Source organism: Falco punctatus (assembly GCF_963210335.1).
Source record: "Falco punctatus genome assembly, chromosome: 10".
NCBI classification, from domain to species: Eukaryota; Metazoa; Chordata; class Aves; order Falconiformes; family Falconidae; genus Falco; species Falco punctatus.
This window is the reverse complement of record NC_137590.1, coordinates 34,353,549-34,373,904: the sequence shown is the minus strand read 5'-3', so window position 1 is coordinate 34,373,904 and position 20,356 is coordinate 34,353,549. Positions and strand designations below refer to the sequence as shown.

Here is a 20,356-nt window from a genome sequence, read left to right as displayed (position 1 = left end):
TCCTTGGCACCTCTTCTTCCAGCTGTGCCACCCCTGGGGCTGCATGTGTGTGTCGTATTGGTGTGGGTACTGTGGAGGAAAGAGCTGTGGCTGCAGGAGAGTGGAGGCTGAAAGGACTCTCCTGGAGTGTCAAGGTTATGCTTAGCATTTGTGGGCAAAGGCTTTTATTTTTTTTCCTCATGCCTCTTTTGTCTGCTTCCCCCAGGGAAACCTGAAATTGAAACCCTGAGCCTCCGTATCCTGCCCGAAGCTGAGAGGCAGCTCTTTGCATGGCCACTTACTGATCCTCTCTGCAGTTGCCCCTTGATGCAGAGCACTCTGCGGTGCTTCTGGGGGGGGACCGTGTTTGCAGAGCTTCACCCCACCATGCCGTGGCCAGCCTTGCCACTGCTGTTTCCAGTGGGTGATGCAGTCTGTGTCCCCGTCCAGAGCATCATGTCACCTCCTGAGGCAGCATGCCCATTCCCTTGCGGGAAGACTGCCTCGCCAGCTCACCCAGCTGCAATCTAGGACTGCTGTCAGTTTAATATCCGACACATCTTGTGTTCAGGGAGCCATGTCCTATGCGTTATTGGAGGCAGCTGACTCAAACAGGCTTCCTTTGTCTCTGTATATAGTGGTTTATCAAGCATGTAAGTGCTGGACACTTTTCATAATAGAGTTTGCTGGGAATCCGTGTTTAGCTGATCTAGCTTTCACTCGGTGCCACTTGCAAGAATTCCCTGTGGGAACACAAAAGCGAGCTGAAAAAGCCCTGCATTTTGGAAACACGTGCAGCCAGTCAGGTTTTAATTTCCCCAAGAGGTGTGAGCTCACGTCTTTACAGCTGCAGCCATGCAGGCTGCCAGTCTAGTGGTTTTACCAGGCTGTTGGTTTGTGTGTGTTCCCCTCGCCCTGAGGGGGGTGTGTCTGGAAATGGTTTGTTTCATGAGGCTACAGCCATCTGCTCTTTGCCCGTTAGCTGGGTGCTTCTGCTGGGCTCCTTCCCACATGACGGTAGCAGCTGACATGTCGGAACGTCTCGGAGCATCTCCTTAGATGTGTACCTGACTGTGGTGCTGGGAAGCATTTGCCAGTAAACCTGTTGGCCTGGACGCCATCAGGTCCTGACTGATGTCCGTCCATGCGGTAGATGGTCCAGCACTCCGTCTTCTCTCCTCTAGGGACAACAGAAACCCTTGGGTCCTGGGGAACAGGGTTTTTCCTTGCTCTTAGTGAGTTGTGGCTTAGCTGTTTGGCTCCACTCCACTCATCAGCAGTTTGTGCTAAGGCTGTGTGCTGCTTTCCCCTCCTACTCTGCATGTAGAGCAAGGGCCAAGCTTTGCCTTGAGGCAGAGCTCCCTTCGTGCCAGTGGGCGGATAGCCTTGTCACACAGCGATGTGTTAACTCTGGTCATGTAAAAAAGCTCCATTCTTTCCTCTTTCTCTCCCCTGACGTTATCCCAGTGCTAAGATGTCTGTTTCTCTGCATCTCGTCCTCTTGCAGTTTACCTGCCAAGCTGATCAATGGAGGGATAGCTGGGCTGATCGGGGTCACCTGTGTATTTCCCATTGACCTGGCAAAAACTCGCCTGCAGAACCAGCAGAATGGCCAGCGGATGTACACCAGCATGTGAGTACTGCCTGCACGGGCAGCATCCCCTGGGGCTTCTGGCAGGGAGTCCTTCTGCTTTGTTACCGAATTTCTAGGAGCTGGGCTGTCCCCAGGAGAGCCATGGGACAGTCTTAAACCAAGCTGTGCGAGAGTGGATCGAGCAAATAAAGCAGCTATTCAGGCTGCTGAGCCCCACAGGTGACATCTCTGCAGAGGGCACGTCTGTTTGCATCGCTTGCTTGGGAGCAGCACGTTTGCTGCTGTCAGGGCTCAGGACCAAAACACAAGGTGCCCTGTTTGGTTCTCTGCTGGGCCACGATCAGGTGCCTGAGGGAATTTCTGCCTCTCTTCTGTTTCCATCACCCTCATATTGGAGGTCCTTCCTTTGCTGGGTCAGCTTTAAAAAGAGGGAGCAGTCGCATGTTCCCGTGCAGACCTTTTGAAGGATCACAGGCTGACACACGCTGTAGTTAACCCAGCAGTCCTGTGTCCAAAAACAGGTGCTGCAGACTGTAGGAAAAGAAGGCATGAATATATCCAGCCTACCAAATTCACCTGGGATTTGTGTGGGATGCTGTGTACCTGCTATGGGAACGTGCACCACACTCGGCACAAGATGCTTTATCCTAGGAACCAGAGTCAGGTCTCAGTTTTCTGTAAGCAGTGGTGACATTGAGGGGAGTAGGACTGATGATAGGTGTCCTGTCCTGCCACTTTGTTCAGGAGTAGTGTTACTTGCTCCTCTACACCAATATTTTCCTCTTTCTTGCCCAGGAGAATTTGAGGCAGAGCGGGAACAGGAAGGAAATGCTTTGGATGTTGATGGTTTTAGTCGCCAGGCCTCCTTGCTCTAGCTGTGATGTGTAATTATGTGTTGAGCTCAGGCTGTAGGCGCTGGCGTGCCACAGCAGACTGGTGCTTCCCTTGACAGTTACATCGTCCTCTGCTCCCTGCACTGTTTGTGCACCCAGGCACACTGGCAGGACACGGCCTGCAGTCTTGCCTTGCCTCTCCTTTTTGTTGTGTCCTGCTTCTGCCGCTGCTGCAGATTGCTTTTCCTCCCTAAGGATCACTTCTCCCCCAAACTGATATGTGACAGCAACAGGAGTTCAGGCAGGATGGAGGATTTGTAGGCTCCCCTTGGGAGTGCCTGCCAGGATGGCTCTTCTCTGGAGGGGAGCTCAGCAGGAGAGAGATTTTTAACCTCCAGCAGTCGAGTGCAGATCGGCTCTGTAGCCAGAAGTTGGTGTGGGATGAGGTGCCGTTAAGGAATGCACAGGATATACCTTGTATATTTGAGCTGGCTCCTCCTAAGAGTCTGCGGCACAGCCTGGACGTGGATGAGTAATGCCTGGAGGTGTTCCTCTGGCATTGGCAGCAGCTGTGGGAAAAGTGAGCTTGGGCTGGTGGGGATAAGCGAAAGGGTCTTTTGATGGTCAAGAAAGCAGCAGAGACAAGGAAGTAATGGAATAACACTTCCTGTAGATAATATCAGGCCATCCTGTGTCCTGTCTAAGCAAGCAAGGGAAGAAGCACTAAGAGGATGCTGTTACTATGGAGCATGTCTTCAGAGACAGCCTTATGTTAGCTAGGGGTTTGGGAGCGCTTGTCTGGGCTCCCCAGTTACAGGGGCTTATTTTTCGAGAAATACTGTATACCCATTGATACCAGATCTTGAAGATGTCTGCTGCGCACCCAGGAAGGCAGCAAGTTCACTTAAAACGTTGGCTGTCTTGCTTTTAAGGCATCATGCCTTGCCTCTACTTAGCTCGAGAGATCTTTGGCATCAGGGGAGCCTTTCCCTTGAAAGGGTGAAAGACAGCCCTGAGGGCTGGAGAGAGCTGGGCTTTTGGGCGTACTGTGTATGATTTTAGTTGGCTGTTGGCTTCCCTTTTCCAGGGAGAGAAGGGAGCTGGGCTTGGCCTTAGCTCCGCCTGGCTCTGCTGCAGCTTGAGGGGCCGATGTGCGATTTACGGTGAGGCAGCGGGGCTGTGAGAGCGGGGGGGGGGGGGGGGCAGCTCTTCCCGCTCCCCTCTGCCGTGGCTCCTTCGAAGCAGCACCGCTGGCTCAGAGGAAAGGCATTTTCCCCAGTATTGGGGTGGAAAGGCTTGATGGGGGGGATAGGGCAAAGGTACCCTGAGATTCCTGAGGCTTGCGAATGAGTTGCCGGGGCTGCTGCCAAGAATGCCGTGGGTGTGTGTAAACTGTGGGAGCTGGGGTGGGGACTGTGAAAGATGAGGTCCCAAAGGATGTGGGGAGCCCCAGCAGAGAGGGGAAACTCATTGCCATGACGGGCAGCAATGCAAGATGGGCTCTTCACAAATAATGCAGGGCACTCTGGAACAGCCTTGACCCAAGTAGAGCAATAAAGCCCTCGAGGGAACTCTGTATTTCCATCTCTCCCACCTCAGCACTACTGCAGAGTGGAGATGAAGTTTACTCCTTGTGTTGCCAAATGTCTTTGGAAATGTATTCTTGTTTTCATCAGCTACACTTCCCTTACCGCTACATAAAAGGGCTTTTTGTTCCTTAATTGTGCACACAGGCGTGCCCCTTCCCCTATGGCACAGCAAATACCTGTCCCTTCCCAAAGACCCCAAAGCAACCTTCAGCCGTCGCCCCTGCTCCAGGCAGCCGTGGTCCGGAGCGGGAAGCTGCCGGGGACCTGCTCTGCCTTCCTGAACTGCACCTCTGAATTTGTTAGGTGTGTGCCTGGGCCTTCAGAAGGCTTTGAGCCATTCCAGTGCTCTGCACACTTTTCCCATTTGTGGTAAATGTAGCTGAAACAAAGAAACCGACAGTTTTCCCCTCCGAGCGGCATCCCCCCCCAGCACCCTGCTGCGCTCTCCCCAGGCGAGAGCCTGCGTGCTCCAGGCCTGCCGTGGGACCCCGTGTGTTAAAAGCAAGTGCTTTAATCTGCGTGGGAGGTCACAGATGACTGAGAGTTAAGGTCATCTAGCCTTGGTGTGCCTTGTGTTAAATTTCACGGAGTGAGTCAAGCAAGTCAGCGCTGGGGGTTTTGGCCCCCCTTATTTCCCTTCCGCAGCCGGATTTAAAAACATGTGCACGGGGATCGGCTTGTCGGAGCTTCTGGTGTGCGTGTGCCACAGGGGACCCTGGATAAACAGCCCTCGGGGTGACGCTTTTCCCTTTTGTGTTTCTGGAAAGCAGCCAGCTCGTGCGGGGTGAGCCGGGGGGTGGGTTTCAAAGCCCCTGTGAGTTAGGGGCTGGAACTGGACTCAGGCCTGAACAATGGTGCATTCGGTGCCTGACCAGGTTCCCTTCTCGGCTCAGGGTTTTGCTGACAGATCGTAAATGAAAACCACTCCAAGAGATTTGTTTTGGTTTTCTCTGCTCTCATCCACCTTTTGAGCTCCTGTGGTTTCTCTCTCTCTCTCTCTCTCTCTCTCTCTCTTTTGTTTGCAGGTCTGACTGCCTCATTAAAACGATTCGGTCGGAAGGCTACTTTGGCATGTACAGAGGTAAGTAATGCTGAGTCAGGCACGGCACAGCTTTTGCGTTGGAAGCACTGGTGCGTAAGTGGGAGGAAAAGCCCGTATTCTCTGGCTTAAAGAGCAGTAGCCTAGCAATATCCTTAGATGTTGAAAGGTGCAGCTGTTTCTGAAAATAAACTCCACGCCAAGTATCTGCTCAGCTATCTACCACTGAGGGCTTGAGTCCTCCCCTTGGCTGTTTTGCTGTAAAACCTCATCGTTTACTGAAGTTCATCTTTACTAGCAGTTTAAGCGAAGCTGCTGGACTTTGTTTCAGGACTGTGCGTATGTGTTTCCCAGCTTGGGCATGGTAACTGTTGTCAGACGGGCAGCAGCAAACCTCTTGAAGTGTCTTACTTTGTGCTTGATGATTGAATTTATGTCAAAGCCCACCATCAATGCGGTCAAGCCAGCTGTCCCATCTAGTTGGTAGCTTGTCTCCAAAACTAGCTGCCTCTCAAGCACACCCGAGTACTTTGTTCAGGAATTAAGGCAAGCTGCAATTAAAAAAAAAAAATATTCAGAATAACATGATTCCAGAAAAAATTCTCTTGTGGTAGTAAGAAAATCAGAGGTTGGTTCATGTTGGAGCTTCAGCTGTTTGGTCTTGTGTGCTAACCTGCTAGAAATCTCCTGGCTCCTTGGCTGAGGCTGTCTGTTGCAGCAGTGAATTCCTCAGTTGATATTTTACCTTTTCTAGTTTAAATGCAGTATCCTTGAATTTTTTTAAAGATTTTGAGGAGAGAAGAACAGCGGGCCGAACTCTGGCTTGACTGATAGGAGAGGAAAATGTGGAATACCTTCTTGGCTTTCAACACAGTCTGGCCGGCTTAGTTGGCAGTGAACCCTGGTTCATTTTATATACTGGTATTCAATTGCCTGAATACGCAGGTTTTATCTCTGAGGTGTTCAGATAGCATTCTTTGTGGCACTCTTTACTGATAAAGCCGGATTAAAGTACTGCTGTGATTAAGTGAGTCCTTGCTCTTTGTTTTTTCAAGCCAGAGTCCGGAGATGCTGGTGCCTTGCTGTTGGCAAGCGGGAGCGTCTCTTGCCGCTGGTCCCAGAGCTCCCAAGGAAGCCAGGGGCTTCGGCCAGCCCTGGGCGCGGTGCTGGCTGTTGGGGCAGTGCCTCTTGCCCAACTCCCTGGTGGGCGTTTCGGGGGAGTGTGGTGGATGCCGGGGATGGATTGGCTGCTTTGCAGCAGCTTTCCTGGGAGCAGGCAGCAAGACAAATAACCCCGAGGCAAGCTCCATCTTCGTTGCTAGCGGTGGCATGTTCCCCCTTGATTTTTCCCAGAAGCTGGCTGCTTCTGTGTTCCTAGCCAGGAGTGGAGCCTGCATTAACTTTGGCTATAAATATGCAGTGGCAGGCTGCTCGCTGGGGAGTGGAAGGAAGAAGCTGTTCCTGGAAACTTAGAGGGAAGACTGTAGGACCCATCAGGACTTTTGGGAGAGACGGCTCAGTCCTGTAAGGTGTAGGGTGATAGAGGGGATGTGCATCTTCAGGCCACTTTTCACTCCTAAGCAGAAATCTCAAAGGGTGCAGAGGGTTTTGCATAGCTCTTGCTTTTCCCTGCCATAATGAATCTGGTCGGCATTGTCCATGTCCCACTAACTTTGTACCCACTCTGTTCAGGGAGCTGATAGAGGCTTGAATTTATTTGTCACTGCTGACTGTTACATGGGGAGCTGGGTTTGGGAGGGCTTTTGTGAATAGCTCCATCTCCTTCCAGAAATTCATAGATATTTCAGCGTGGCCAGGGTGCAAAGGTGGGTCCTCCAAGTACGGCAGTCCTGGTCTGTGTGCCTCAGTTCTGTGAGATGATGTTAGCCCCCCTTCTATCTCTCTCTTGGGGAGAGCTTGAGCACGTAAAAAAAATCCAGGATTTGTGAAGAATGTGGGTACTTCTATGGGAAGAAGGTAAAAAGACTGCTTAGCCCTGCAGATAGGGGAGGATGAAAATCAGATGATGGGATTGGTTCCTGCTCCCTCCATCTGTCCCAGTTTCCCAGCAGAAGTTGCTGTATGACTCACAAGTTCTTATTTTCAACCTTTAAACCGAAATGGGGAGGATTATATGTAAATGAGCTGAAGTGGCAGCTGCTGTGCCCCATGGAGGAGTCACAAGCGCAGCAGTGGTCCCTGCAGGGCACTTGGCTTCTGTCAGAGGACAGGACGGGTCTGCTTGGGCACAGCCGTTCCCACTGTGCGACTTCAGGGCTCCTTCACATGGGACTCGAAGCTCCTCGGTGCGGACAGGAGAGAGGCCTGAGCTTGTAGGATGCTTTTCTGCAAATCATCTCTTAAGGGCTGCGTGTGGGCAGACAGTCCTTGCTCTGTATGAGCAGCCCGTAGCGAGTCGTGTGATGCATGAGGCAATCCCAACATTTCTCTCAAGTTCTTCCCCCAGCGTTACGGGGATTCTGAGGCTTGTTTGGGGGGGGAAGAATGGGAGTTTTTTTCTCCTGTTTTTTTCTGGAACGTTAGGTAACCTCAAAGCTGTGTGGTGGTGTCTAGTGCTGCCTGTGCTCAAGGGATGACTGTTCTGCCTTCAGATGTGATGCCAAGGGGATGAATCCACGGTGCCCGTGGGCTCCTGGACCACACGGGTGCCAGTGAAAGCGGACCTTGGAGAGGGGCTCTCTCTGCTCCCTGCTGCAGTCCATCCAGAAGCCACCTACAGCTCTCAGCATGTGTCCTGGGAGGTGCCGCTGCTGTTTGTAGGCCAGCTGTTCAGCCCAGCTGGCAAAAGCTGAAGGCCTTGATAATTCAGGGAAATGCCCTCTGCTGTGGGTGACATTTGGAGGATAGCCGCAGCTGAGCTACACTAGCGTGGCAGCTTTCCCTGGCCTCTGCTAATAATACCTCCCACGTGCACCAGTGCTGCACTGGGAATAGCTCGATCCCCGTTATGTAGGTTGCTGATGGTATATAAGGTCTTCTATGAGAAATGTGTCTTAATAACAAACCCCAAGGCTTGGTGAGAAGAGGGCATTTGTAAGTTCAGTTGGCAAACAACTGGTTTTGCCTCTACTCGATTTCGTTCTTCATAGTGCTTCTATACTTCTTTTCAAAATAATTTCTATTTGTTAATGATTGCAATTTATTTTTGCACTTTGTCTGTCACTGCTTTTGGTACATGTAGTGTTGCCTGTAGGCCAAGGTTAGCTTTAATTACGGAGATAGTCATTGGCATAGCTAGAACTGAAGAGCTATGAGATTTTGTAAAAAGGTAGAAAACGCCGTGGAAAGCATACAGCCAGCAGCTGAAGTATCTGATTTCTCCTCCTCCAGTGAATTGAAGCTGTTATGGATTATTGAGGACAGGGATTATCCACTCTCTGCTAAGCAGCTTTACTGAAAATATCCAAAGATGGAGGAGAAAACCCAGGTTCATTAACTTTTCTCTGTATATTGTGTGGTTTTGCCCTCTACTTTATTTGCAGTTGAAGGAGAAATTGCTGTGAAAGCCTCTTGGTTCCTGGAGCATGTGGAAGCGTACTTTTTTGCTTACCTTTCTTGCTTGATGGTTTGGAAATATTTTTTTTCTTTCTTTCAATTAACCCTTTGCACTGGTGTTAGAGTAGTGGGTTTATCCTTTTTTTTTCTTTCTCTCTCTGTTTTTCCAATGAAATGGTTATTCATGCTGCGTGTCAGTAATGTACAGTTGTTTTACTTTCTAGGCATTAGGAGTGAGGTTGAAATTGTCTTCAAGCTGGCATTCAAGGAAACACTTTACAAGTAGCCACTTCCACTTAAAAATCAGGCTGGGTGGATTTGCTTTGTAGATCCTGATATGATTGATGCTAAAAGGTGGAGGCAGAGCATGAGGGTCGTGTCTGTGTGGCTTCTCATCACGTGGAAGAGCTGTGGCAGGGGGACGTGATGTGCAGGAACATCGGGCTGAAGCAGCGCAATCACTGGTATGCTTCAAAGTTTGCAAAAAGCCAGGAGTGTGAGAGAGCTGCCCTGCTCCATGCTAGTCAATGTGGCTCCTGCAGATGGGGATGACATTTGTTGCGTGTCATGGCCAGTGTGGAATGAATGCATTGGCTTAGCTTGCTACGAGGTGGTGTTCCTCTGTATTTTCTGCAAAATCTCTGAACGTGACAGTCAGAAGGGGGGAAAAAGTGCTGGGCTTCCCAGCCCTGCCCAGCAAAGGCTGTCTGTTTCTGTCTCCTTGCTGTGATTTCCTGCACGATGGAGATGTGTCCTCTGAGCAGAGGATGTGGAGCCAAGGACTCCTGTGCCCTGGTCCCAGTTTCAACTTTACTTCCTAGTCTGAGGAAAGTCCTGCTAAACCTATGTCTTTCCATGTCTAATTTAGGAGTTCTTTGTTAATTTTTAGAGAGAGCAGAGTCCGTCCTGAGGAACAGAGAACTGAATTGCTTTTCTTTGGTGTGTTGAGCCCTTATAGCTCCTGTCAGCTTGTGTTCAAACCTCCTGAAAAATGAACCCTGCCAGGTCTTGAGAGCCTAGTGGGCGTGCAGGCTTCTCTGTCTGCTTCTCTTTGGAAAATGGAGCGTTGGAACAAGTTGTTTAAATCTCTACAGCAAGCATAAATGCAAAAGGTATACCCTAGTATTTGTGTTTGTCCTTGCAAAGGTGTTCACAGGCCGTTAGCGAGTCTCAAGCAAAGGTCCTCTGGAGGGCTTGGAGCTGGGTATGCTTCAGTGCAGGCAGGCAGAGCTTGTGGTCATCCACCAGAGGACTTTGAGCCGTAAGATTTAAAGGGAGGAGAACATTCTGGAGCGCTAATCTAATGGTGCAAACCCCAGTATGCTCAGAAGGGACTGGCCTTCCCCTCACCCCGTGTCCCCCAGGGCAGCTTGAAAGCTGCTTCCCAGCCGCTGCTGCGTTGCACTAATGCGTTGCACTAATGCGGCGTCGGTGCCCCCCAGCAGCTGGCCAGGCCGTGCAGACCTTTCATTGTTGCAGGCACAATGCAGGGATTTGCTGGTTGTTGCCCCTGACAAAAGGCCTCTCCGGCGCGTGGTGGGGGAGCCAAGGCTTGTTTACACCCCAGGTCCCCCAGCAAGCCTTGTCATGGTGCTGGGAGGGGGATCTCTGCGCGCTGCAGCTTGTGGGGGACAAAAAGCCACTTCAGCTGGCTGCTCTGAGGGTGACACCCAGTGGTGACACACGAGGGAAGCCACTTGACTCCCAGGGGTGGCCTCGAGCTGGGTGACTTCTGCGAGGGTGAGCCAGTTGCCTTCAGGCAGCCTCCAGGTCTTCCAAGGGCTCTGCCTTTTCTGGGCTGCCTGGGAAGCAAGCTGCTCTCTTTGGGGGTGGGGGGGACAGGGACACTGGCAAGAAGGCGGGGCAGGGGTCTTTTGCTTCTCAGCATCACGAAATATTTGCAAAGGAGTTGGGACTGGTTATTAATCCAACTTGTACTCCTTTCTTGAAGGTCTGGTCTGCATCTTTCTGGATTCATAGGAATGCGTCCTTGGATGAGAGAAGAGGATGCGTGTATACGTGGTGGGAGTAGTAGCAAAGCTAAAGAAATTATAAAAAGCATTGCAAATGGAGTAGAAACACATCGGGGGGGTGGTGAAAACCCCCACGGTGCTGGGTGGTGTTTCACGTTTCTAAATCCTTTTGGTGCATTGGGAGCTCTCCTTCATCAGTCCTTGGTTTTGAGCAGGATTTACAGCACATTCCTGAAAGATCCGGTCAACAGCGCCTTTGTTCTCATTCTCCAATGGCCCTTTCCTCTTTTCCTTGCCCAGGGGCTGCGGTGAACCTGACTCTAGTGACACCAGAAAAGGCTATCAAACTGGCAGCCAACGACTTCTTCCGGCATCATCTCTCCAAAGATGGGTGAGTAGGGGGTGCAGGAGGGGCGCAGACTTTTCACGTTCAACTTACAAGACAACAGCTCCTTGGAGAAGTCTGGGGTGACATCGGGGCAAAGGTGGAATGGGGTGATGTGACGACTGAAGTACAAGTTGCCCTTCAACGGCTCAGCCGGTGATTACATTTGGGCTAAGGATGTAATGTCTAAAACGGGAAGTGAAAAGCACTCCACTGAATGACTGCTTTTTATTCAAGCTTCTAAAAATAGCCCCAGATCGAAGCCAAGGTTAGCAGATCCAGAATTTGTAGGCAAAATATTTGAGAGGAACCCAATGGCACTGGTCGCTGCTGAAACAGCTGATGGGAGGACCCTTGTCCCAGCATCCTATTGGGTGCTGTTACGCTCTTTCTGGCTTGAACAGATGGCAAGTCGAGTTCTGTAGACCCCAAACTTAGCATCCCTCTTGTCCTTGAAAAGGACCTGGCAGAGACATGGTGGATCTGAATTGACAGAGGGCACTTGCAGCATTGCCCAGCAGCTGACCTGCAAATAAACGCTGAAGGAACAAAATTATCTTGTTTAGCTTGCGAGTGGAGGTTGGTTCATGTGAATTAAATGTGAGTAAAAGATGCTAGCTAAGCAGCTGAGAGGGACTGGACCCTTAATATTTAATGCTGTTTTCACAAAGATATTTCCCTTGCAATTTGGAGAACGCTTGTGTTTCCCTTCAGACAGAGACCTTTCTCCAGAGCCAGCCGGTGAAGGACGCTCTCTCCAGCCCTCAGTGACAGTAGTTAGAAAACAGCCTGCTTGGGACATGATCCTGACTCTTCCCATCAGCAGTGATGGGGTGGAGCCTCACGGAAAATGCAAAGCTCTGCCATAATTACTTGATTTAACAACTTCCCGTAACGTAACACACCACATCAGTCTCGGCTGCTGGAGATCGGTGGCCCAACAACTTCGGTGGAGGCTGTGGACTGACACAGGTTTAGGATCTAGTTTTTTCACGTACCTAATTTTTTCTGTTCTGGAGCCTTTCAAAAAAAGTAGCAGCTAACATACGCCTGTGTGACTCATCGGCTCGCAGCTGTTCATGATTTTCTGTCTCTTCAAATGCTGTCTCCTGTGCTCTGCTCAGACGGTGGGAGGCAATGATGTCCTCATTGCTCCTTGCTCCTACGAAGTGGTGGGTCTGATCCTGATCCCAGCAGCAGCCAACGTGACAGGCCTTGGCGTGCCGCAGTGGACAGGAGCCCAGCTAGCTCTTTGCCACCGCCTACCAAGTGAGGACCTAGTAGGTTGCACAGGGAGGGCCAAGCCTGTCACACCTTGTACCACCACCGAGAGAGCAGCCCATGGAAGAAATCAGAGCAGCGTTGCAACGTATTTGGTGTTCTGTGAGCGCAGTCGCTGCTGTGATGTTTCAACCATGACATGCCTGTCACTAGGTGTCCTGCACCGTGAGAGGTGAAGGCTTCCTCACGGGACAAATGCGTGTGTCCTCTTGGTGCTGAGGCAGGCTATGAGCAGGTGTCTGGGTACGTGGGGTGCAGCAGGGGTCTTCACCCAGACCTCCTCCAGTTTGGCTTCTGGGTTCCTGGCTGATCCACGCATGATGTGGATGACGTGCTCTGCTTGATTCAGAATAAAGGAGCGAGGGAATTTTGCCAAGAATAAAAGACACCCTGTTCTCCTAAAACATACGTACCGATGGAACTGGCACTACAGGGACCTGGAGCAGGAGTGTGATACCACTCGGGTAGTAGGGAGCCTTTGTGTCTCATCACAACGCATTTTCAACTTCTTTAGAGAAAAGAAAGGTTGGGCCACAGTTAGGTGACAAGAGCTAGGCAGCATGTGGCGTTGGGGTCACTCATCTCATGCAACCACCGGGCAGGGCTTGGATGCGTGAAATCGTGTCAGCTCTGCTTGTGAGGCTAGCCAGTGTGACCTGAACAGAGGGGCAGAGCCTTGATACTGCTGTGGTAGATGGTTTAAGGTGTTTTGAACTAGAAATGTCACTCCAAGATGTGATGTGAAAGAAAACGCCGTGCGGGTTGGCTGTGGCTGGTACAGGCTCTGAACCTGGGACCTGGCTGGAAGGTCTGGTGCGTGCTGTGCTGCGTGAGAAGCAGGGGGTGATGGAAAAGGCCGTGACGTTACCAGTTGGGATAAAGGACCCTTAGAAACTGCGGGGCAGCTGCGTGTCACGGGATCCTTTTCCTTCATGCTAGGGAAATCCCAGGCCTGGGGATGGAGGATGTGACTGCTGGAGGGGTTGTGCCTGGCTGTGCTGCAGTCGTTGCATGGTGCCCTGCCTTTGGCAGTTCACAGGCAAGTAGGAGTGATGGCGAGGGGCTCTTTCATGGAGTCCTGAAGCTCTGTGTCCCCAAGGGTTTGCCTTGCCCTCGCTCCCTCTTTCCAAGCTGTTTGTAGTCTGCAGGTTTTTCCCTTGAGATTCTTCTGTCCCTTCCTACCCAGCTGTCTTTGTAAGACAGGGCAGGATTCCTGTGCTGGAATCCAAATGCCTCTCCTACTTGGAGCAAAACAGGGTTGTGTAGCTGCTAGCACATCGCAAGGCTGGGCCACCTATTTCACAACTCCAGTCAGAGCCTAGATACAAACAACAAAATAGCCCGGGGTTAGAAAGGTGAAGATTCAAGCTGCCTGGCATGTCAGTGTGGTTTCATTTCTGGATATGGAATTGCAACAGTCAAGATGTTACATGGTGTGAAGTGCAGCTGAGGGAGTTAAGCTCAGCGTAAGGCTGGGGGCTGTTTTTTCATGGTAAGCCACCAAGAGCTTGCTTCAGCCCCACCAAAGTGCTTTTTGCACAAGCCCGACTATCTGCTGCTATACAGATGCTTAGGCCAGCATCCCAAAGGATGCTCTGGTGCTGTTCTGACTCAGAGCTGCAAAAGTCTTCTAGTCCTGTTTGACATTGAATGCCTTTGTTGCTAAGCTTCTAGCACTTGCTTGAAATGCGTTGCATGAATTGGAGATCCTTGTCCGTTAGAATGTGCGTGTTCCATCAGTGTTTGCTGATCCAAATGTGCTGAGTGGGTCCTCCACGTGCAAGGGGAAGAAGCATGTGTGGACCAGAGAGTTTGGCAAATCCAGCGTGACCCGAACCAGCCTCAAGTTACACAACAACTTTTAGTGTGCATTAATTTTTATTATTATTTTGAATCCTTTGAAAAATTTAGTGTTGAAACGAACTTCCTTTTAAACTGCTAAGAAAAAAAGTGGCATAAAGCCCATTTTCAAAAGGCCAGACTGAAAACAACGCCTGTCGTGTAGGAAGCTGCTGGCTGCAAATGGCTGGAAGAGTATTTTGGGGATGTATCACTGCAGGTTTGTGCTAGGCTCCTTTTTCCCTGGCCGTGCTCTTGGATGCTGCTGGAGGTGGAATACTGGGGCAGCAGGACCTCGCTTGGGACCTTGTGTCCTTGCTGGTGCGCCCATCTCCCTGAGGCTAGAGATGTCTGTTCCCGCAGCCCCCTCTACCCTGGAAGTAGCTTGGGGGTGCATTCCTTCCCATAAAATGATTTTCCCCCTCCTTTTGGTGCAGGATGTGTGCTGACAGGCTAGGAGACTTGATTTCTGCTTCTTTGCCTGTTTCTATTGATGTTGTGACCGTTACGATAGCCTACTGCTTGCAGCTGCTTCTTTCGTGAGGAGACAAAACTGCGTTGGTCCTCCCAAGCTGATTGGAAAGGAGGAAAACCAAGATAACGAAAAACCTGAATGGTACCCGGTGACCCTGGTTGAGAAGGGCAATAAGGGTCAGATATTGTCCTGTGACCATTTTGGCCCGAGGGTTTCTGCAGTTCCCAGGAGAAGTAGAAGAGGTGACCCACAGAAGAGTCTTCAGGCAGGTCCTTGTCCCTGTGGCACTCTGCTGGCTGGACCACGTGGCTGGGGAAGGCAGGACACGAGACAGAGGGGAAACTTCCAACCTTCAGGCTGCTGGAAGCAGATGGGATTTTTTTATTTCTTCTGTATTTCTGAAGCTGGATGTGTTGAGACACCCATAATCTGTTAAAAAAGCAGCAGCTTCGTTGTCCAGAGCAGAGGATGTGAGAAGAGGAGTCGCTAGGGCTAAGTGAAGCACTTGAGTGTGAAACACTTGGCTACGAAGCTACAAAAGCAATTTAAATTGGTAGGACACCAGCATGCATTTAAAGTACATTGTTGATTTTTGGGTGCTCAGTGTGTGAGGCCTCTTTGACAAGTGGTAGTATTGCCTGCTTTTTATGTCTTTTTTGAATTTGGGTGTTAAACACTTCATAAAACCCAGTCCATTAAACACGAAACCTTATAGGACTTTTTAATCTCCAAAGTGTAAAGTGCCAGACAGCTGTTGTGTTTGGCGTGTGTTTGCCAGATTTTGTTGGGTTTTTTTAGGTTCTTGCTTAAATACTTTGCCTTGGCTGCTGTGAAAAGTGTCCCACGGCTTCTTATAAAAGCAATTTCTTGCTCATAACTTGCTCATAAAAACTCTCCAGTGTCCCTGGATGAGTTTCCTGCTGGTCTTCTCCAAGGTGTGTTATTCCTTTCCATCTTTTGACCTCTTTAATCTTGACCTTCATTTTGTTTGCTGTTCTGGAGCAAAGGCTGGCAATCTGCTGATTTTGCAGCTTGGATTCCTAGGACGACTAGCACGGTCGTGTTAATTGTGTCTTTGCTGATGCCAGCAAATTGTCTTGCTTTCCGCTTCCCCCCTGCCTTGTGGCTTTGCTCAGAGAACAGCCAACTGTTATCCTGAGACAAGCAAGGCACTTTTCCTTCTTTCCCATGCAGGCGGGGAGACTGGAGCTTGTTCTCCATTGCCTTCCCGGCTGATAGGTCTCCCCAGGGCTCCTTCTTTCATCTGCTCCTCTTTCAGGCTCTCCTAAAATACCCAGACCATCTCTTCTGTGGCATCTGTTCAAGTAGCTGTTGCCCAGCCTGGTTGATCCTTGAGCTGCAGAGCGTTCGCAGGGTATAATGCGAGGCTTTTGCTTTAGGAAGGAGGGATGCTGCTGCTGTTCCTGGTGCTGAGCTGCTGTGCCACGTCACACATGCCGTGCTTTGGTCTTTCTCTGGGCAGGAGCCCTTGTGGGCCAAGGCAACCTCTCCTGTAGTTACCCACTTTAATGCAGATAACCTTCATCCGACCCACTGGCACTTGGGGGGGGGGGGGGGGGGGGGGAATCAGTTAAGAGCTGATAATCTCTCTGTGCCTATTCAGGGATAGCTGTTTGGGGGCAGGGGGGTGCTCTTTTATTTAGCACATAGAGGCTCAGGGAATTACAGTGGGCTGAAGTTGTGGACATCAAAGGTCGGCCAGAAGGTAAATGCCCTTCCAGTTGTACATCTAGAGGGAGATAGAGGTGGGCTGTTTAATCACAGGATAACACCCGTGAGAGGGAGCATTGCCCTTGTCTCCATTCCAGGCATGCGTCTTGTGACAAAACGCAGGTTGTGTCCGTGTTCAATGTGCCCAGACATGTTCCCCTGTCCATTGTTCGCTTCCACAGACATTTGTATTGGAACAAAACACTTGGAATCTCCTGCCAGGACAAGCCTGATGTAATGGGTGCAGGCGCAGTCACCTTCCTTCCTCTTGACTTAGTCCAAACATGCAACCATGAGGCAGGTTGTACCATACCTGGAGTAACATCTGCCAGAGCAACACTCAATCTGGTGGCGTTACTTTGAGGTGGATTTGTCCCACATCAGCGCTTTGCTCTGCGTGTCTGAGGTGGTTTTTGAGCTGGCGCTAGCACTGAGAGGGAGCTTGTCACGGGAACTTTCTTCCTTTTAAAATTTCCCAGCATCGTAGCTCCGGCTTTTATGAAGTGTGGTTGCAATAGCTTGTTGTTCCCTCTTGGAAGGTCGGGGTTGGGTTAGGGGGACTGGCTGGCAGTGTGTGCGCGTGTCCCCACGTGGCTGTGGCAGATGGGTTGCCCTCCCTTTGGAGGTGTGTTGGGCCTCCAATCCGTAGCAAAGGCCCGCTAGTTAAATCATTTGGCAGTGGCTAATTCTCTCCGATTTTAACTCTTGGGGGAGCTTTCTACGATCTGTGGGGTTGACAGACCAGAGGCAGAGGTTATTTTATGAGTGAGGAGGGTGATGTCCAAGCTGGAGACAGTAGCTTCTTGGGTAGCAAATAGAAACATATGGCTTTGCGTGGATGTTCCCTTAGGTCAAAGATTTCCTATCATTGGAAACGTTGTCACCCTTATTCCAGAACAGCTGGCTTTGGTCCCTGCCCAAGCTCAGTCAGCTCCTACACAGTCAAGATATTTCAGAAACTTGGAAAAAATCCTGCTCTGCTCCCATGTGACATCACTATACCAATGCTTTCAGAGCGCCTGTGAACTGGTGCGTTGCTCTTGAAAAGCCCCCCCAAACCTCTAGTGCCTGCTTCTTGACTTTTTTTTTCCAGCTCTAGTTTGAAACTCTGATTTAGATCAAGCATGAATCTTCTCCCCTTCCCATTTGACATTGTTGTTTTGTCACAATTAATTGCATGTCAGTTGAGAGTGGAACAACTGATTTCTGCCAGAGCAGAATTTGGGGCTATTGTGAGTATGTTATATTTAACACCCTCTTGCTGTGATAAAAGGTGGTTTCCGCGTTTGCAGGACCAGATCCTTGCTGGTGTTGCAGCTTTTGAAGTTAATTGAGATGTGCCAGTTTTTAAACCACGGATGATAAGGCCTGTGGCGCCTTAAATATTTAAACACCTTTGTCATCTAGAGATGAACTGTTTTCCAACTCCTTTTATGTGCAGACTGCTGTTTTGCAAAGGGATTTTGACCCCTGTATGGCAAACTTTCCATCTCCTGACAAAAGATTTGCTTATCATAGGCTATCTTTTTTTTTTTTCTTGGACTCCCCCCCCAGTTCCCAGGATATGCAAACCAAAAGCTGAAAGCCCTTACTCTAGGTGCTTTTGATGTACCTGTTTGACATCTCCAAAATACGCCCATGCGCATAAATCCTTCCCTGGGTCACGCTGGCATAGCTCCGTGGAGTTCAATCAAGCCAGCCTGACTTTTGTTGGCTGGGATAATGGTCCATAGATGAACATCTTTTGAACTGGCTGTCAGAGCGGTTGCCCTGGATGAAAGTCAGGAGACGTGCGCTCCAGGGATGCTCCAGGGCTCTTGCTAAAGCGGGAGATGCTCTGCTGTGCCATAGAGAGGAACCGGCAGCCAGCTGCTTTGGGTGGTTTGCTTCCTCCCACGGCTGGGCTAGGGGTTGTGCAGGCTTGCTGCTGACAGTGTCCAGCTGCAGAGACTGGCCTGGTGCTGCAGGCTGCCCAGGAGGCACAAGTTGGCCACCTCCAGGTGTTGGTGCCAGGGGGAACCTCGGGAGCTGCACACCCTGATACCTGCTTACCTCCAGGAAAGCTTGCTGTGCATGCTTCAGCACCTGTGTGTGTAACTGCAGGAGGGATCGTTCTGTGCAGCTTCTCATAATAGGGAAGGGGAGGCTGTGAAATGTTCTTCCCTTCAGCCTCCCAGAAAAGATCTATATTTAGTCACTGATAATCTCCGTTGTGGCTCTGTGCCTCTAATCCCCTGCTCCGGATTCCACCCTGGAGAAGATGAAAGGTGGAGCAATCGGCCTGACTGATGTGGTGGGCCAGCAGGATTACGGCACATCTCCCCTCCCTTGGCACATCTCCCCTCCCTTTCCTATAGGATTGGCATTGAAACTTCTTTGCTGGCTTGCAGTGCCACAGCTGTGCTGTGTTGTGTGCGTGTGAAACCCCCGGGAAGGGAGTATCCTGGTGTTGCCAGGGATGTCATTGTGGGACTGCCTTTGCCATGGTCTGGGAACTTGCCTCGAATAAGTTAACGTGAGGTATTGCTATAGGAGCAGGGCTGGGGGGAGTAAAATTAGTACTTGTATTTAAAACAGGAGAAAAAAAAAAAAAAAAAGAGGAGGCTGTTTCCCTCTGACTGTGTGACTTGTATATGCTGCTTCCCCCTCCCCCCCCCTTTTAGAAAAGAGCAGGTCAGAGGCACTTTGTGGTTTTTTTAATCAAGTCAGTGTTTTCTGCTGACAAGGGGTGAGACATTTTACAGGGCAAAAACTCACCAGTTTGTGAAAATTGAGGCCTTCTGAGCATTTGCATCCTGAGTTCATCTTTTTAGTCTTAGCTGGGCTGTTTCATGGCTTTAGGGGGGAGGAAGCTTTGAAATGCTGCATTTTGTTAGTCAAGAACATGTCACTGGTGGTCCCTGCTCTCTAGTGCAGAGGATGCCCGAAGCTGCAGTGCCAGGGATCCATCCCGTCCCTTGTCCCTCAGGCAGGACCAGTTTAATGCAAAGGTTATTCTTCAGGTTTGGAAAGGCTGGTGAGGTGAAGAAGCCTCTAATTACAGGGGAGATGCCTCCTTCACTCTACTGTTTGTTTATTTCGCTTTTGTGGAGAAGTCCAGAGCAGCAACTTGAATATTTTCCCTCCTTGTTTCTTGCCCTGTGGTCTCTGTTTGTGTGTGGGGTGCTGACGGTGTTTAAGGGACTAGGCTGGCAGAGGGAAAGCTGCTTATCCCCCTTAACGCTCAGGTCCTCTGCTGCCCTCTGAAGCGATACCTTTTCTGAAGGCTGTGCCCTGGCCAGGGGTAACGCTGGGATGGAAGAGAGCTGCAGCTCTGCCTGGGGATGGGGAGGGTTGTGTGCTCCGCTCTGGGGTTGTTCTGGCTGGGCTTGTGGCTTTTTCTGAATGTTCTGTTTCTGGGAGCAGTTCAGGTGATGCTGGCAGAGATGCCAAGCCTGGGCTATGCTGAACTGCCAAGCCTAGCAGGTTCCCCTGTCCCCCAGTGTCGTGCTAAGGGGGAGCTTTTCCCCCAGCCCTCTGTGTTCAACTCAAGATGAGACTCTGCTCTGCTCCACTCTCCGTTCAGTTCCTCTCAGCATGTGCTAAGGTTGCAGGTTGTGTCGCCTGGGGAACTGCTGGGGTGCAGATTCTGTACATACCGACCGCTTTCCACCTTAGAAGTAGCAGCTTCAGTTTTACCCTAAAATTTTCTTTGTTATAACTTCAGTTGTTTCTCCACACCCAGGCTGCCTGTCCTGTAACCCACAGGGTCAGGTGTGCCCCGAGCCCTTGCACCCAGCTGCCCCAGTGTTACTCCAGGCCTCCTCCTCTAACTGACTCTTTCTCTCTTTTTTTTTTTCTTTTTTTTTTTTTCCTGCGGGCAGGAAAAAGCTGACACTGCTGAGGGAGATGCTGGCAGGCTGTGGCGCAGGTACCTGCCAGGTGATCGTCACCACTCCCATGGAGATGCTCAAAATCCAGCTGCAGGATGCAGGGCGGATCGGTACGTGGGCTTCTCTTCCCTACATGCTGAGCAGGCACGGGGGAGAGGGCTGGGTCTGGGCTGTCAAGGCAGGGAGGGAGGGAATGAGCAGAGAAAACCCTTTTCTTTCCCCCTGCTTTCCCAAGTCTGAGGTATCTGGG

General features: G+C 50.6%; 1 protein-coding gene across 7 annotated transcripts in view; it reads left to right on the top strand.

Annotated features, from left to right (window-relative positions):
* Positions 1 to 20,356, top strand: part of SLC25A22 (solute carrier family 25 member 22) — a 53,170-nt gene that overhangs the window by 26,375 nt on the left and 6,439 nt on the right. For 5 of the 7 annotated variants that reach the window (XM_080405649.1, XM_080405645.1, XM_080405647.1 and 2 more), the window contains exons 3-6: positions 1,487 to 1,612; positions 5,021 to 5,076; positions 10,824 to 10,914; positions 20,098 to 20,216. In XM_080405649.1, coding sequence (XP_080261775.1) covers positions 1,487 to 1,612; positions 5,021 to 5,076; positions 10,824 to 10,914; positions 20,098 to 20,216 — 392 coding nt within the window. Of the gene's footprint in view, positions 1 to 1,486; positions 1,613 to 1,653; positions 4,780 to 5,020; positions 5,077 to 10,823; positions 10,915 to 20,097; positions 20,217 to 20,356 lie in introns of those variants that run through there. The other 2 variants (XM_080405650.1, XM_080405651.1) reach the window with 2 other exon arrangements.